The sequence below is a fragment of the Miscanthus floridulus genome, unplaced genomic scaffold (genome assembly GCF_019320115.1).
Source record: "Miscanthus floridulus cultivar M001 unplaced genomic scaffold, ASM1932011v1 os_1445_1_2, whole genome shotgun sequence".
NCBI classification, from domain to species: domain Eukaryota; kingdom Viridiplantae; phylum Streptophyta; class Magnoliopsida; order Poales; family Poaceae; genus Miscanthus; species Miscanthus floridulus.
The window spans coordinates 1-18,745 of record NW_027097721.1 but is presented as its reverse complement, the minus strand read 5'-3'; the positions used below and the strand labels follow the sequence as shown (position 1 = coordinate 18,745).

Below are 18,745 nucleotides of genomic sequence, written 5' to 3'. Positions count from 1 at the left end.
CTTGATGCTAAAACCCATGATGTTATAGGCACAAAACTTTTGATGCTTTTGAAAGTTGATAGAGACTTGCTTTCATAAACATCCATTGGAATAAGCAAAAATGTATTTGAAGGATCAATTGGATCACAAAAGTTTATGATGTTACCAGCTGAATACCTCACTAGTGAAAGGATAGCAAACTTCTCATCATACAACATAACTTTAGTGGGTTCAATCGTCGACTTATCATATAAATACACAAGAAAGATAGTATCGGACTAAACCATTCTTCGTTATGTTAGGATATATGTGTCTTGGGGTGTCTTGTGAATAACACTGCTGAACCATTCCACCGTTTTTGGCCGCCGCCTGAGTCGCCAGTGCGGGGCGCAACAGGGGCTAGAGTTATACAATGGTGGGTATGGCTACTACATAAATTTGAAAGAAAAAAATGTGATACGCAAGGAACAGTTACCATGACGACACACAACGACAATGGAAGCCTGGCGATGTGCTCGCTGTGTCCTCGCCGCCTTGCGGACGCTGTCTTCCGATCGAGCCCCGGGCGCAATGGGTTTGGCAGCCATAGTCTTTTTGTTTTTTTATTTTTTTGAACCAACGACCATAGGGTTTAGTTTTTTTTAGAGAATAATGGGGTAGGGTTTAGTTGAGAGGATGCAAGGTTAGAACTATAATCTAACTAAGCAAGATGAAAAATGGCCCAACTCAGGACGTTGAAAATCCTGTAATGGCCTAACTTGGATGAGGGAGGTTGTAGGCGAGTGCGTGGAGGGCCATCCAAACGTGTCCGAAAAGGTTAGTCCAACCTTTTTTTTATTTCTTCTTCTTTTCTTTATTATTTCCTAGTCTTTGATTAGGTCAATTTATTTACGACTCAGGCCATTCAGCCTTTGGAATGCCACATTCACCAGAACTAGTAGTTGTCAACAACCGGTTCTGAGGGTGCTACCAGCCGAATCAGTTGTAGGTCGACAACACCGTTTCTGGCGACCACCTTCAGAACTAGTTCTAGTTAAGGAACCGGTTCTGGTGATGTCCGCTACGCAACCGGTTCATCCCTCAAACCAGTTGGCAGTTGCAGTGTCAATTTTCATACCTTATTTTGTAAATTCATGATTTTATTTGAATTACTTTGAAATTGATTTATTCGTATTAAATTGTGGCCACAATTGTATTACGCTGGAATCTCCGTAACCCTAATTCATTTTAGTACCGCAAATTCATGACATACATAAAAGTAATAAGTACTTCGATATGCATCATTAGTTTTTCGTGTGAATCTAGGGCTCATCATACTACTCGCCCTGGGGTGTTTGGATCCGGCTACTAAAATTTACGAGGTGTGTCGAGAGGATATTGCATAGGGTGTTCGGATACTAATAAAAAACAAATTACATAATCCATCAGTACTCCACGAGATGAATTTTTTAAGCCTAATTAATCCGTCATTAGCACATATTTACTGTAGCAAAATATTGTCAAATCATGGACTAATTAGGCTCAAAAGATTCGTCTCAGCAAATTAGTCGTAAACTATGTAATTAGTTTATATTTAATACTTCATGCATGTGTCCAAACATACGATGGGACAACGACTAAAATTTAAGAGGGGCAACCAAACACCCCCTTACTCCTGCACAAAGGAGGCTTGAACCTGTATAAAAATCGTGTGTGTGCCGTTGTGTATTCTTGCGATGGTCTTATGTCATCCATGTGTGTGCCTATACCGTGTTAACAAAATAAAAAAAGGAAATAAAGAAAAGGACTGAAATGGCTAAGATTAAAAAAATGGAACATGATTCACTTTCAAGAGATATATTGATGGTGAAACGGTAGACACGTGAGACTCAAAATCTCGTGATAAAGAGCGTGAACATTTTACTCCTCTCCAATGCATAGTAAAAAAGTAGTTTATTAGTGTTTAAGTACTTGCCAACATCGAACTGACACGAACTCAAATACATTTTACAATTACCGAGTCCCCTAACTTCGCCTTGTCCCGGCCTCCTCAAGGGAAGGACTCAGGACCGAGCTTGGATGATGCTCATATTGATGGTGGCAGAAGCAACAATTGATGAGACTGGCCTTCTCATCTTGAGAGAGAAAGTAATAAAGATAGAACATAGGTGAAGGAGACATATAAAAGTTAAAACATAGTAGTGATGAAAATAAAAAAAATGTAATTGACCATGCTCTTTCCAATAAAGTGATATCATATCCGTTTATGATCATAATCATATATAGTTTGGTTTTCCCATTTTTAGCACTAACATTGTAACGTAAATATTCGAATCGATGATTATAAAAAAATTCTAACCAATAAAACTGATGTCATATCCGTTTGTGATCATACTAAGTACTTTCTTTGTTCCAAATTAATTATAAGACGTTTTAGCTTTTCTAGATTCAGAACTTTTCCTACATAGCTAGTTGTATATTATGTCTAGATACATATTAAAAGCTATGATGAATCTAGAAATACCAAACAGTCTTATAATTTGGAACAGGATGAAGTATAAAGTTTGATTTCTCTAATTTTTAGCACTATATTGTAACCCATTATACTAATATAATATAAATAGTTAATAAACTGATAATAACTATACAAAATTTCTAAACAATCAAAAATCATCTCCTATCGTTATAGATGTCCAACGGGCCAGGCCCAGCACGGCACAGCTCGAAGGGGGTCGGGCCGGCACGACACGCCGTACCTCTTGGGCTGTGCCTCTTAGGGCCACGGACCTGACCTTCGGCCCAGGCATGACATTATGGGCCATTTCTAGGCTAGGCCAGCTCGAAAAAGCATGGCCGATGAAGTAGGTTGGGCTAGCCCGAGCCCTAAGTCTCCCCGCCGCTGAGCGTTACGCAGGGGAGGAGCCGAGGCGTGGCCGCGTGGGGGAGCGCCGCCATCACGTCACAAGGAAGAGGCAGGTCACAGATGGCCGCCAGCGCATTCGTCCCCTGCCGCTTGTGCGCTCTAGCAGTGCGGAGGGGGTGGAGGTGGCGCCACGATGGGCATTAGCATCGGCCCTCGGCCCGTCGGGGCAGGGCCAGGAGGAGAAGGCGACCGCAAATCAGCAGGACGCAGGCGGCTGTCGTCTGTCGAGCACTCGAGCCAGGCGCCGGGAGGAGGCATGCAGCTGTAGGACAGAGGAGCCCGTCGTCCATTGCGGTGGTCGGAGGAGGCGTGCTGGAGGCGAACCGGAGAGAAGCATCGAGAGAGGAAGAGAAGCATGTGACCGGGGGAGAGAAGGGCGCGTTCGTGGAGTCGGAACGAGAGGTGGCGGCAGGGGCAAAGCTATGTTTTGCTGTTGGGGTCGGTTGACCCGTGAATTTGTACAAACTCAGTGGGAATTACTGTTTTGCATTGTTCTTTAAGGGCAAAGACCCCATTGTATATTATACCTGACCCCGGCGCCATTTTGGCCTGGCTTCGCCCTTGGGTGGCGGCGGCTACGTCTTCTGGGATGGGAAGGGAGGTAGGGTTACGGAGGATAAGAATTTGTAAATATTTGATTGGGGGTATCAGGCTTTAAAAGAGCCTGTGACATTTTTCGAGCCGTGCTGTGCCACCCAATATGCCTGAGGAGCGGCCCAGACACGGCCCTATGCATCGGGCCGCGGCCCTATGCATCGGGCCGTGCCGGCCTAGGCCCGCAGCTCACTGGGCCATGCCAGCCTAAGCCTGCTGCTCACTGGGCCGGGCCAAAATGCATGCTTCGAGCCGGGCTGTGGTGCCTCGGGGGACGTCTATACCTACTGTTTCCATCCGACCATCCTACGCCGAGACACCAGCGACAAATTCCACAAATAGTAAGGGGCCATGTGATAAAAAGGCAACATCAGTGTGCCATCGCTGCGTCCTCCTCTTCCTCGTTTCGCGGCTCGTGTTGCTTCCTCCCGGTCTCTCCCTCCGGCCTCCGGACCCGAAACGCTGACGCGAAATCAAATCAAACCTGCTGCTGCCTGCTGCCTGCTGCCTGCTGCATCCACTGTCCTCAGCCGAGCCAAGCCGCCGCTTCGGCCTCCTCCTCCTCCTCACTTGCCCTCTCCCTCGCTGACGCCCCAATCCATTCCCCCCGATCCTCAGACCCCAGCCGCTTCGAATACGCGACCCGCCTCGCAAACCCTAGCTCCCCCGCTCTTTCCCTCTCCCATGCGCCCCAAACCCTAGCTTCCCGCCCGCCCGCCGGTCATACGCGCCTCCGCCTCCGCGGTCCCCATGGAGGCCTCCGCCTCTGCCCGCAGATCCGCCGCGGGCCTCGACCCCGGCGCCAAGAAGCCGCGCCTCGCGCAGCCGCCGCCGCCGTCGCGGAATCCCAGATCTTACGCCTCCTCCAATGGCGCCGCCAGCGCCGCCGAGCAAGCGCTGGTCGACGAGCTGCTCGGCCAGTACCGGACCGCGCTCGGGGAGCTCACCTTCAACTCCAAGCCCATCATCACCAACCTCACCATCATCGCCGGCGAGAACCTCCAGGCCGCCAAGCCCATCGCCGCCCTCATCTGCGCCAACATCCTCGAGGTGACCTTTGCCTTTGACTCTTCTTACGCTCGTCAAACTGCCGTCTTCCCCCTCTTCTTCCTCAATTCACCATGTAAAAGTAATTCTAAGGCGCCATCTAGTAGTAGCAAGCACACACCCACTGGCTGTCTCTTATGCTAGATACATCACATGTGCTCGGTGGTGTGGTAGGATTACCAGGCCTCTGTGCATTGTACACACTAGTGTCCATGCTAGCTATCAAGATCAATCACTGTGATGTTGCGAAGCGAGTTGTTTTGTGTACAATAGATGCAAAAGGAAATGCTGATTTACCTATCTTTGCTGAGAAATCTCTCTCCTCCCATCTCATTTCTCTCCCTCTCGCTGTCTTGTGTCTGCGGAGCTTGCTTTTGTGATGCTAATATACATGGTTTATACGATTTCAAATGCAAAGTTCGTTGCTCAACTTCGTTTCTCAAGTGTTCATTGGTTTATATGAATTTCAGACTCCTGTGACATGGCAAAACAAATATGAACATTGTGGTTTGAACCACCCTCTGCTAATTAGAGGGCTACAACAGTTACCACTGGTACTAAAACAAAATAAGTTATCAGCAACATGGTTGAACATCGAACCAGGCTTCAAAAGCGTTTCATTCCCACGCTCCCCACAAACTTGTGTACAGATTATGTCCTCATGCTGCAGTAACTATTATACTGTTCTCATGCTGACCAGTGACAAAGTTATCAACTTGTGTATCCTATCAGTTGAATCGCCAAGTTTCCAGATTTCAGAAAGTTCTACTACAAACTGAAGTTTATGATACATCGTCATGTACATACGAAAAATATATCGATGCACTGATAAAAAGACAGGGAATTGTGAAGCATAATATATGCCACAAGTTTGGCCTGCACTGGGCTTCTCCTTACACTCCTGGATAACCGCTGAGCATTGGTTGACTTGGTTTGTGTATTACTTTGTGTAACCTTGCTGCCATACACGGTTTGAGGTGGCATGTTATCTATGCTCATTTTGTTTTGTTGGTTGTATTCTAAAAGGAAAACTTACTGGATTCTTCAGAAGTAAGGTTGAGTCCTAGTCACCGGATAAAAGGAATCACGAATAAACACCATTGAACCTTCTCAGCTATGTAGTTGTGTGAATTGTAAGACTCGCACTGTTGTATATGTTCTGTTGTTAAATCATATCTACCAGTGTTTGTCTTGAAATCCACATTGTTTTGGCATATCAGCGTTTGGTTTTTCTTGTTGCCCTGTATTACTATAATCCACTATAGTGTTATGCAGTTGTTATCCACTATATGTATGGAGGGGGTGTATCTATTTTATTTGATGGTTGCTTGTCCCTGTAGGTTCCAAGTGAACAGAAATTACCATCGCTATATCTACTTGACAGTATTGTAAAAAATATTGGAAAAGATTATGTTAAACATTTCTCAGCAAGATTACCAGAGGTTAGTATTTCATCCTGTACCATCTTCTTGATATGGGATTAGAGATGGTTCCAACCTCTGGAAACAATATTTATTTATTGAGATGGTGTGACTTGGACATCACAATAACTAAGTTTTGTTTGGTTGTACTTTTCATTTTTTTTTGCTAGGTGTTCTGCAAGGCATATAAACGAGTAGATCCTGCTATACATCATAGCATGAGGCACCTCTTTGGAACATGGAAAGGAGTGTTTCCTCTACCTCCGCTCCAAATGATTGAGAAAGAACTTGGTTTTCAGTCATCTGCCAATGGATCATCGACTGCTGCACCATCAAGTACCGATTCTCAATCCCCGCGCCCATCCAATAGCATACATGTAAATCCAAAATATTTGGAAGCGAGACAGCAACTCAATCAACCAACTAAGGCAAGATATTCTTTCTCAAGTTATCTTAATACACCTGTTCACTCCTTTGACCTCTGGGACGTAATCAAAATATGTATCATGTGTAGCATTGTAGCTGCCACTATGTTCTTTTGCACCCTTTGTGATTTTGTTCGTGATGCTGTTTTTCCCTTACTTCGGACAGGGGATACTTGGAAGTGGTGCTAAGACAGCTGTAATTGCTGATACAGGCGATGACATTGAGAGGGCTAACAGGCTAGGTACTGATAGAAATGCAGGGAGACGATTAGAAGCTCCTAATGCTAGACCTGTAAGTTCGCTGCTATCTCTTTGGCTCTTTTGACATCTCTTCATGTAAAATGGCAGAAAACTGTCACTGCTCCTTGTGTCATTCACATTTTTCTCTCTAATATACTACTTTTAACTGTAACATGCAGAACATACAGCGCACTCAGAGGGACCCTTTTAGCAATCCTGTTCATGAAAAACAGGCAGGTAGAGATGTGAGGGGCCTTGGATTCTCCAACATTTCACAGCAGGCTGCTGTGGGAACTGGTCAAGTTCGCTCAAAACCCAAAGGTCAAGATGGAATTGGGGGGCCTTATTATGCCTCTGGTGTTGGGTCTTCTGAAGAACAATTTGACAGGCGCAGCAACTTTTATGCAAGCAAGGATGTTCGGCCATCAGGGTCTGTACGTTTGGATAGTGCACTTCTTCCAACTCCTTCAATTAATGCCGATAGAGTTGGTAGGCCTTCATCTAACAAAAGCTGGAAGCACTCTGAGGAAGAAGAATATGTTTGGGATGATGTACACTCTAAAGCAGCAGAATATGGTGGTAGCAATAATGTAATAAAAGGAGAATGGATGTCTGATGATGGGAATGCTAAGTTTGCAAGCCTCCAAAGGGCTAAATGGGCAGAGGCAGGACCTGTGGAACTTATAGATCCTAACACACATAAACTTGATAACGTGTCAAGATTTGGACTTGCAGCAGGCCAAGAAAGAAGAATTTCAGCATACATGGTATGTGACTCAAAATTATTGAAAGAAAATTATATTAAGTATCCAGTAAATATTGATATGCTAATTATCGCTACATAATAATGCCAGAGATGTTTTAAACATGCACGATGCAAAATTTCTTTCTTGTTGGAAAGTATTATAATACTACTTGTATTTTCAATTGTTCAGGATCAGGAAGAGTACCTTCTTGGCAAGCGTGAGGTGGAAACAAGAATTGATAGGGAAATTAGGCCTGAAGGACAACAGTTCCCACCACCTCGAGGTTCCTCTCTCTGGCTGTCCCAGGAAAAAACACTCCCAGACATTGGGTTGGACCCTAGGATATCAAGGTTTTCAAATCAGCCAGCAGAGAGGTCCACCATTTATACTGGCAGCATGACAGCAAGTATCACTTCATCTGTACCTGTTGGGTTATCAGGACACTATGCTGGAAGGTCAAGCCTAGATACTGCAAATAGTGTGCCAATAAGATCAACTGAAGCTTTTGGGCAGCAGAAGCATAGATATTGGTCATCTTCCCCTCCACAAGCTCACTCACCTTCTACTGCACCTTTTGCACGTCAGGGTTCTCCAAATCTTGCTGAGTCTGATTTTTATCCTTCCAGATCATTTTCTCAATTGGGCCAAAATCCTCAAGAAGAATATAGCCAAAGAGCATTGCCAGTACTTGCTAAAGATTCTCATGAACCTAATCAACAGGCATCCCTGCAGACACAAAAGTACCCTACCTTACAGTCAAAGTCACATATTAAGCCATCTGATCCATTGCAGGCAAGTTTTCCGCGTGAAAATTCTCCATCGCTGTTCAGACCTTCCCATCTTGGAGAAGTCTCTTTACCCAGTGATTCCACCCCTATAAGCTCAGATCTGACAACTGCTAGTAATTTGTTGGCTGGTCTCATAAAGAGTGGGTTCAAACCAAATAACCACAGTGATGCACAACTTGGTCCAAGTGGGTCACTTCCAGTGGCTTCTTTATCACTTCAAAATACTGCTGGTGAAAATACCACTTTGCATACACAGACACCAGACACTTCTCGTCCACCATTGCCACCGGGTCTGCCACCACCTTCATCAACACAGAGTGCAGAGAAAGCTGCGCCGCTCTCGAGTCTTCTCAGTTCCCTGGTTGCAAAGGGATTAATCTCTTCGCCAGCCTCTGATTCATCCAATGCTGTCCTATCACAGCCAAATAAAGCATCAAGCATGAATGCTAAAGATGTCACAGCTTCAGCTGTGCCTTTGCCGGCTCTGAAGCCTTCAGTTGGTAAGGTGTCATCTAATTCTGATTCATCTGCCCCAACAAACGCTTCGTTACCCAAAGCTATCGAAACTAAGATGGGTGACCTCATTGGCCTGGAGTTCAAGCCAGAGAAACTTCGCAAGTACCATGAGCACGTGATTAGCAGCCTCTTTGATGACCAAAGCTATCAGTGTAAAACCTGTGGTAATAGGTTCAGGCTTGAAGAAGAACTGAGCTTGCATGCATCAAGCTGTGGGCCAAGGGAGTCTGATACTATCTATACTGGTATCGCACCTAAAAGATGGTACCCTAGCAAGAACATTTACATTGATGGATCACATGAAATTGAGGACAGCACTGAGGCTTCTGATGGAGATTTAGGTTCTACAGAAGAAGTGTGTGAGTTTATGGTCCCTGCAGACGAGAGGCAAAGTATCTGTGCACTATGTGGGGAACCATTTGATGATATATATTCTTTTGAGACGGGGAACTGGATGTACAAGGATGCAGTGTTTTTGGATTACCCCGAGGGAGAAAGCAGCTGCGGAAACAATGTTGAGCCTGAAGAGCATGTGCCCATAGTCCATGTAAGATGCATGCCAAGAGGCTCAAATGATGGCATGGAGGTTGACTAGAATGATTGTTCTTTCTCAGAAGCTAAGCTCTTGAGTGGCCTTGAGATGGATGAGCCTGAAGCTGGGGTTTGCACGAGGAAATGTGCAACTGTTGCGATTGGGCTGATGACATACATGTAGGATGATTGGTGGAAGGTGGCAGGCATTATCATAAACAAAACTTTGGCGAAGATCTGAAACCGTCCATTGATTTCACCGTGCCCCTTATAAAGCGCTTACACAAAGAATAAAGCTCCAGAGGAGCACTTTGGCCATGCGAGTCAGAATTATGAAAATCTTCTTTTGGGTCTCCATCTGAGAAGCATCTTTATGTTGATAGAAAGAAAGCTGTAGGTGCATGTCAAAAGAGTGTATGATTTCTTTACGAGGAAAAAGGGCTATGATACATTTCTCGGACACTGCTGTTTTCTGACAAAACATTTCTCGTCTTTTGGAGTAGGAATTTTTGTACTTAGAAATTGATAATAGAACATTATAGAGGCAGGACTAAACAAGTTAGTTGTGGTTGATTTGCTGTCGACCTGTCAACGTATATTTACCATTGTCATAGTCCTGATAGTCCTTTTTGGAGCTGGGTGAAATGCGACAAACTACTCAGGGATTGTTTGGCATGGCTCCTCTAAGTCCTCCTTCGAAAGAGCCGTAGCACTCCTCTCAAGTCCTTTGGAAGAGCCGGAGCATCTCAAGTCCTCCTTTGGAAGAGCTGGAGCACTTGAGTCACAAATTACAGTTCCACCAGACCTAAAAACAGCTCTTGTTCCATCATTCACCAAAACAGCTCTTCCTCCTACACAGTTCAAGATGGTAATGGGACCCCTGATATCCGATACCCGACGGGTATTTGATCCATTATGGGACGGGGATGGGATCATATCTTTACCTGCGGGCATCTAAATGGACAATAATCCATCCCCGACGGGTATAGCGGGTACGGAAATGTTTCCTGTTTATCCGTCCCCATTACCCGTTGGGGAACCCGACTATTTGAGCTGTCATACGAGTATTAGGTTCAAAGAAGCTCAACATAGACATTTTGGTCCAAATCTGAACAATCATATATATAGTTTGTGTATTCTAGGAACCCTAGTTCAATTTTTCCTCACCATCTCCGTCAGCAGCACAAGCACGCCTGCCTCACGAGCGCTCGTGCCTCTTGCTTCCTCGGTTTGGTCTCTCTGCTAGCTTTGCTTGTCCTCCTCGCAACCTCGCTCCTTCTCCTCAGCATTTCCAAGACTCCGACACTTATACCCGGGTGAAGAAGAAATGTCTCTGATTGCAAAGCTGCGACCCCAAGTGTCCTTGTTTATCGGGTATGCAGTACCCGTCGGGTATCTGTTACCCAATCGATGCCCGATGGATACGGGGATGGGCAAGAATCTATATCCGAGACAGTTAACGGGGACGGAGACGGGATGAATTCTCCGTAGCGAGGAAGAGAACGTTCTGATGATACCCGATGGGTACATCCCCGTTGCTATCCTTATACACAGTGTTATGACGGCTTCTCGGCAGAAGTTGTTGCCGAAACCTTTTTTTTATTTGTACCATGCATTTTTCTATCTGCACCACCACGGGGTGTAATAACGTTCTGATTTTTAAATGTCTTATATAGGTTTCTAATTGTAAAACTTTAACTTGACTCAACAATGTATATACAAGATGACATGATTGATGTTTCTATATTTTCACAGTAGAGAGGAACTATAATTGAACATTCTTCAAACTTGTTTAAGGTCTAAACCATTAATTTGCATATAGTCTTCAGACTTGCTAAGTCGTTTGATCGAGGTCCAAAGCTCTCTAACTAGTGCGCTTAGCATCTACACGGCGTCCACATGAAAATATTCCTCGTTTGTTTGCTCATATCGATCGGAAAAATTGCAACATGTTAATCTTATCGATAGGAAAATTTGCAGCATGTTATTGTCAAGTAGCAGGAAGGTCTTTCCTTGCGGAATTTATGATAAAAAAATTCTAGCAGGGCACATTTTTCATCCCTTAACGCCCTCCCCTTGCCTCCATTTAGATGACCATACCGGCTTCACCGGTGCTCATGCTCATTAATGGTGTTTAGTTTTGGAGTATATAATTAAGAATTTAGGGACTTGTACACAAAAAATAGTTTTTTTATCAGGTAATGCTTCAGTCAGGGTGTCCGTCTATCCGAACGGCTTCTCCATTAAAAAAAACTAGATGCTCGTTCACCCGTCACGGCCTTATTCACCGTGCCCAACTCCACTATGCTCTCTTCTACGCTCGACTCCACTGCACTCATCTTCCTCGCCTCCGCCCGTGCTTTGTGGTCGTCGTCCTCCATCCTCAGCGGCTCTGGCGCCCGGTCTGCCGCCGGCCTGGACGGCGCGACCTCCAGTCGGACAGATCAGGAGGTCCACCGCCACCGTCGGCCCTCCTCCACCACGGCCGGCGTGACCTCTCATCTCCCCTGCAGCCGTTGTCGTCCTCCTGTCCGCGTGCTCGTTGACGAGATCCTAACATATGAGTATGTAAAGCCTCGAGATCAATGGTTTCCGACCGAAGGGACCCCTTGACCGACCCCTCTAGGATCAGCCCGAGGGCTCGGTGGCTATACCCATCGGGTACGCCCGTGCGCACCCTTCCGACCACTGAAACCTGGCCAAGCCTGGGCACGAGGCTCGGGGTCTTGCCCAGGCCTCAGACTCCCAATCAACGACACGCCCGAGCTCGGGCCTTGGCTCCTACCCGGCTTGCGACGCCAGCCAAGGCCCAGGCGCAAGGAGACTAGCCCCAAGCCATCGAGGCTCGGGGGCTCCAAGATGCCGTGCCCTGGGTGTGGCCTTGCCAGCCACTTTCACGACAGGGTCACGCATGGGGCGTGACACAAGAAGACAAGCTTCCCACGGACCTCTAGGGGCTCGGTGGCTCCCGGGCTCACGCGTCAGCCCCTGGAGCCGACCTCCTTCGCCACCAAGAAGACTCCAGAAGGTCCATCTAGGGTAGGCCGGTCCAAGCCAACATAGCCTCACACGTAGAGTGTTAGAACAGAGCAGCCGGACGACGCCCAAGGCTTCTTTGCCTCCATGACATTGCACGGCCCATAGAGCGCCGTTGCAAGACCCTACTGGACTCTGGCAGTATGTAGACCATAGACTCATCTCCCCAAACCACCATGTACCCGACCTATCTCATTATTTAAGGGATAAGGTTGGACCTAGAGAGAAGGGATGATCCAAGATAGATCATTCCATTCCATTTTGTTTGCTCCTACCCAGCACCAAGGGTAGGGAAACCTAGATAGAGGGGCACCGAGAGCTTCTCCACTACATCCCATCGTGTTCCTCCTCTCCGACGAGGGGAAGGCTCCACCGACGGCGAGGTGAGCTAAGGATTAGCACCGAGCTAACCCCCTACCAAATCTCTCTCTACACTCTGTTGTAACCCCCTGATTTTGGGTGCTTTTAAGTATAAGGATCATCAGTTGTTGTGATTCTTGTGTTCTTGAGTCCATTCGAGCCACCGAAGACCCGTACTCTAACACCGACTAAAACAACAATATTTGATGCGGTTCTGACCCCACGACAGCTGGCGCGCCAGGTAGGGGGCAGCGTCAAGTGTGATTCAGGCTCTATGGTGGTCGAAGCCACCCGCCTCATCGCGGGAGAAAGCGATGTCTTTGGGAGCCTAGCGAGTTCTAGACTGACGACGTCTGCTTCCCTGGCGAGTTCTTCATCACAGCAGGTGCCTTCGCCCTTGGCTAGGTTCTCAACTTTGGGAGCCTAGCCTACATCATCGACTTGCTACGATGAGCTTTGTCCTCTCGATGGGGCCACATAGGCGAGCAACGAGCTATCGGTGTCGCCTCCTCCACCGAGACTTCTAGAGTAGATCTCGTGGTCTTGGCCTGACAGATCCAACACGATCTAGGCCTGAACCCCACTTGTGTCGTACCGCCGCTAGATGTTCTACCTACTTGCCAACGTCCACCACTAGATTGCCATCAGCGAGGTGCTCAGCGCTACCTAACCGCTTCTAGTACTACCTCCCAAACCTACCGTTCAGGATCCAGAATACGGCAGCATCCTTCTAGCTAGGAGCTACAACACCTCATCAGCCATGACATGCCAAGTGTTATCCTCTCTAGTGCCGTAGGGACGAACGTCCCCTCGCTACGCACCTTCCTCGAGATCCTCTCAGGGGACAGTCCTAGAGTATGACTCCAATGACATCGATTGCTACGCCCCGCCATGCATGTGCTACCACATCGATGGTGAGGTTCTTGCCGAGGAGGAACCTGGGCTCATGCCGCCAGACTAGAGTCCCCACAGCCGCATGGCCTACCTTCAGGAGAAGGGATCACCTATGAGCTTGGCAGGTGGACCTAGAGACCGCCGAGGTAGAGCTTGAGCGCCAAAGGTAGGACCTTGCATGGCAACGAGCCATGCACCCTCTCAGCGACGACGACGATGCCCGCACGGGGGCTCCTAGTGGCATCTGTTTTCCCAGTGCGGCGTATAACATGGCGGCCACCACCTGCCTGCTGGAGGACATCTACGACACACCAGACCCAAAGACCAACGAGCGCCTGCATGAGGCGAAGCGGCTTCTCCGTGTCGCCCTTAAGCGGTAGGCCGAGAGTTCTATCTTCTAGCGTTGTGCCATGCACCACAGCCAATGAGGACCGCTCCGACGCTCATGCCCCACAGGAGGGGGGAGCAGTAGCGACACCTCCGGCAATAGCTCTGACCGGCCACATTCTTAGGGCTCCAAGCCTCGTTAGGAGTGAAGGCACTGTCTTTCTCCTCAGCATCCCCCCGTGTGCCACCGGATCGGTGACGACTATGATGTCTGTGACACCATTGAGGCCAGGCGCCACACTCAGGTGTAGTCCCATACCCCTAAGTGATGGGGTGGGGGCACCACCTCGGATCATTTTGGCCCCCTAGCGTTCTGGGCATTGATCCAGGCGACTCCCTACCTTAGGCATTTTTGGCCACTGACACGCATATCCAAGTATGATGGTGAGACCAACCCAGACCATTGGCTAGAGGACTACCATCTCGCCATGATGGCCGGGGGGGGGGTCAGACGATGATGTCGTCGTCTAGTACCTTCCCCTGCTTCTCTCAAGCTCGACCAGCGCTTGGCTCAAGCAGCTCGAGCTCGGCAGCATGCGCTACTGGGGTGATATCCGTTCGATCTTCATCGGCCACTTACAGGGTACCTACACCCACCCAGCTAACTCATGGGACCTCCGCAACTACAGGCAGAGGCCTGATGAGACCCTCCAGGAGTACATCCAGCACTTCTCCAAGAAGCGCACAAAGCTCCCCAACATCACCGATGCTGACGTGATCAATGCCTTCATCTGTGGCATGACATGCGAGCTCTCGTCCACGCGCTTGGCCGTGAGACCCCGCGCATGATGAGGGAGCTTCTAGATGTCACCACTTAGTATGCCATCGGCGAGGAGGCTATCTAGGCCAACTTCAATGGCAAGGCTAAGACCGTCGGTCACCTTAGTGGTGGAGACAGTGGCGGTGACCCCGCCTCATCCTAGAACCATTGTGATAAGAGGAACAAGGACCAAAAATCGCCATGTGGAGGAGATGGTGGTTGTGGCCGATCGTGTCACCAGACCTCAGCTCCACGAGCACGACGCACTCCCCAAGCACTTTGAGAAGGCGCTTGAGGCCCCCTGTCCATTCCATGGGGGATAGGCGAAGCACTATGGGGGTATAACCCCTGATACCCATAGGGCTATACATGGGCCGAGCTACCAGGGGAGGCCCAGCCCATGAGATCAAGCCATGCAGGGACACGACATAGGTCGGCGTGCGTCGCAAGACTGCGTGAAGCATCCTTGATGATGAAGGAAGATCTGATCGGATATGTTAGATATCGTATTCCTTGTAAACACCTATCATGTAACCGATCAGGATAGATACAACTGACCTATAACCCTACCCCCAAGCTATATAAGGCAGGTAGGGACCCCCTCATTTTTATCTCTCATCTCATAATACAATCCACCAAAGACATAGGACATAGGGTATTATGTCAAGCTGACGGTCTGAACCTACCTAAATCGTTGTCTCTGTGTTCTGTGTCATCGTCTAGCTCCCATCACGCGCACCTTCACCGATTCATCTACTACTATGGGCATACCCCTCGGTAGACTGTCGACTAGATTTCATCAACAGTGGCGCGCCAGGTAGAGGGTGTGCGCGCTGATTTCATGGCGAGCCAGATGGTTCGCTTTATAAGCTCTGTGGTCCTTCCTAAGCCAGGCCAGTCATTCATGATTGGATCTATGATCTAGGTCATCGGCGCCGATGGCATCGAAGAGATTGTGGAGGTGGTACAGAATCAGCCTGCGCTGATCATGCCAACCGCTTCAATAATGTCTCCAGTCCCTGGTGCCCCACCACTAGGTTAGGAGATCCATCAACAATGATGATCTGATCACATCTATCGATTGGGTCACCAACCGCTTAGCGGAATGTCAGCTCCTCATGGACTTGGTCTTAGATTGGTCTACCATGAGCAATGGGAATCCTGCGCTCCAAGGTCACCAAGCCATTGCAACTGAGTGACCTACTCGGCTGCATTGTCCAAGGTGGCAAGATTTAGATCTAGTGATCACGACAACTCTAGATGGGTGCATGGTGCGAGCCGACCACTCCCTGCTATCGGCCTATGCCTGGTCGACTACGAAACCCCAATGGAGAACATGCCCAGGCCCTATCCTTTTGGGTTGGTGGGCAGGGATCTACGTACCAAAATGCCATCCACTACCTCTTGATCGACCATGTTGAGTGCGACTATGTCAACGACCTCTACAAGATTGATCTGCCTAAGGCCTATCAGCCAGCGCCCATGGTGAATATGGTGGCTATCCGCTAGATTTTAGGCGATTCACTCCAAAACATCTTGGATGAGAGCCCCAACGCTTATTCCGAGGGTTCCACCAAGACCGTCTCTAGCTACCCCCTTTTTCACTAGGATTCAGGGGTGAGATCTTTCATATCAGCTATGACAGCGTCACCTAGGATGGTGAAACCGCCGAAGAGCATGAGGCTCGACTGGCGAAGAATGCCGATCACCAACGATGACGAGATGCAGAAGCCGCCCATGGAGCCAATGGGAATCCCAACCCCCAACACCACATGCGCCGTAATCTAGAGAATGAGTTCGACATGGTGGATAACCAGCCAGTGCAGCAGACACTGAGCGCCAATCTCACAGTTATTTTCAATGAGCTAGAAAAACTCTAATGGACTCCGGAGGTCTAGAAGATCACCATGCACATCAAAGCGCCCCAAGTCCAAGTCAATGAGATTTGGCACCCTGCCCCATCCTACTCGACTGTGTCGACTTGCAGTCATCGCTCCTGTAGCTCCCACCACGATAGGAGAAGCCAGCGCTAGGGCTCTAAGCACCCTCACTATCGAGCAGGCAACTCCTATCTCTATGGAGGGTCCCAAGGCAACTATGAAGGGCACCTAGATTAGGATGGGCGCCCTCCTTGTCCACCAGGTGATCGAGGCAACCACCATAACGTCAACCAGGAGGTCAATCAACCCCTACCACATGACATCCGTGAGCACATCAACGCCAACATTGATATCCGCGATTGCATCGAGAACATCAGATCTACGTGTCATGACGTGGAGATCCAACACTGGTAGCAGTACGACGCCGAGTATGGAGCTCCCAACGCCCATCGAGCACCACCCGTCGCCAACACCACCGGTCTACATCCTTTCATGGTGAGATTGTGAGCTGTTTGGTGGCCCATGAGCTTCAAGATCTTCAGAGTGGACACATATGATGGCAAGGCCAACCTCGAGCAGTGGCTGACATTGTATGAGATCACCAGTAGATGCTACCAGTGAAAGTGAAGATGTGATGGCAAACTATTTGCCCATCATGCTCAATCAATCTACGAACAAATGACTCCTCAGCCTCAGGTCGGATTCCATCGGATCTTCAGAGGACCTCAAGAGGGCTTTCGTCACAAACTACATGGCCATGTGCGGGCATCCATGGACCAAGTATGATCTAGAGAATCTTCATCAAACCTCTAGGGAGCCCTTGCACATCTTCACTAGGCGCTTCTTCAGAGACAAGGAACTCCATCCCCAATATCAGTGACAGCGATGCCATTGCCGTGTTTACCAAAGGGCCAGGAGGAGGATCGTGGCAAGGATGCTCATCCTACCTACCAGGGCCCCATCAAGACCGTCACCTCCATTTTTGGTGGGAGAGCCGCCTCCGAGAACAACCAGAGAGAAGAAACTCACCGCCCAAAAGATCATGTCGGTCACCACCTATGATGACACGATCACAGATCCCAAGTACATGGACTAGTCGGAGTACCCAATCACCTTCTCTAGGGCCGGCCAATGGGCCGATATCCCATACCCATGGCATTTCCCTGCTCATCCTAGACCCCATCATCAAGAGCATGCGCTTCTAGAAGGTCCTCATCAATGGTGGTAGTGCCCTCAACATCCTATTTGCTGGATCCCTAGCTAAGCTAGGGCTCACCAAAGAAGACCACACCCCCATGGACTCTCCGTTCTAGGGTATCATTCTCGGGAAGGCATCCCAACCCCTAGGGTAGATCACACTGCTAATGCAGTTTGGCAGTGTCAAGCACTTCCGCACCGACTATGTCAACTTCCTGGTTGCTGATTTCAACACGGCATACCATGCCATCCTCGACCAACCAACCCTCGCCATGTTTATGGCTGTGCCACATTATACGTACCTAGTCTTGAAGATACCGACAAAGCAGGGGATCCTCAGCCTGTGTGCCAACCTTAGCATCACCTACGCCTATGAGAAGGAAAGCTTTGCGCTCACCGAGGCTACTGACATCTCCATCCGCATGCAGGACTACCTCACTGCCTCATAGCAGATTCCACTAGAGGAGCAGCAAATCCCCACCATGGAGGTCCCCCAAGTGGTGACTAAGGCCAAGGAGGTGAAGGAAGTGGTCCTCATCCCCGGTGACCGGAGCAAGACTGCTCGGATTAGGGCCGACCTCGACCCCAAATAGGAAGACGCGCTCATTAGCTTCCTAATGGAGCACATCGACATGTTCGCATGGAAACCTATTGTCATGCTCGGCGTACCTCGGGAGCTGATCGAGCACTCCTTAAACGTCTTGGCGACCGCCAAGCCGATCAAGCAAAAGCTTCGATGATTCATGCAGGACAAAAGGGAGGCTATTAGGGTAGAAATACCATGGCTCTTAGCTGCTAGTTTTGAAAGTGCAATGAAGCCCTAATTCTAGGTTTTGGTGATGATGACCGTGCAATTAGAGAACTAATGAGATTTATCGAGATGACAAGCAGGGAATCTATGTTTGAGGATGTTATACGAAATAGAGGAGCCCCCAAGTACAAATGTTGAAGGCTTCAAACTCAAAGGAGGTTTAAATTCTTTTATATTTCAAATTTGAGTATAGGAAAAGCCATACTATAAAGGGGGACACAATGCTTAAGC

The 18,745-nt window shown here is 48.4% G+C and overlaps 1 protein-coding gene across 1 annotated transcript; it reads left to right on the top strand.

Moving 5' to 3' along the window:
- Positions 1-3,869: 3,869 nt before the first annotated feature.
- On the top strand, positions 3,870-9,802 carry LOC136534036 (polyadenylation and cleavage factor homolog 4-like). Its single transcript, XM_066526527.1, has 6 exons — positions 3,870-4,525; positions 5,863-5,964; positions 6,114-6,371; positions 6,535-6,660; positions 6,788-7,375; positions 7,544-9,802. The coding sequence occupies exons 1-6, from the start codon at positions 4,226-4,228 to the stop codon at positions 9,251-9,253; spliced, it is 3,084 nt and encodes a 1,027-aa protein (XP_066382624.1). The 5' UTR covers positions 3,870-4,225; the 3' UTR covers positions 9,254-9,802.
- Positions 9,803-18,745: the final 8,943 nt, after the last annotated feature.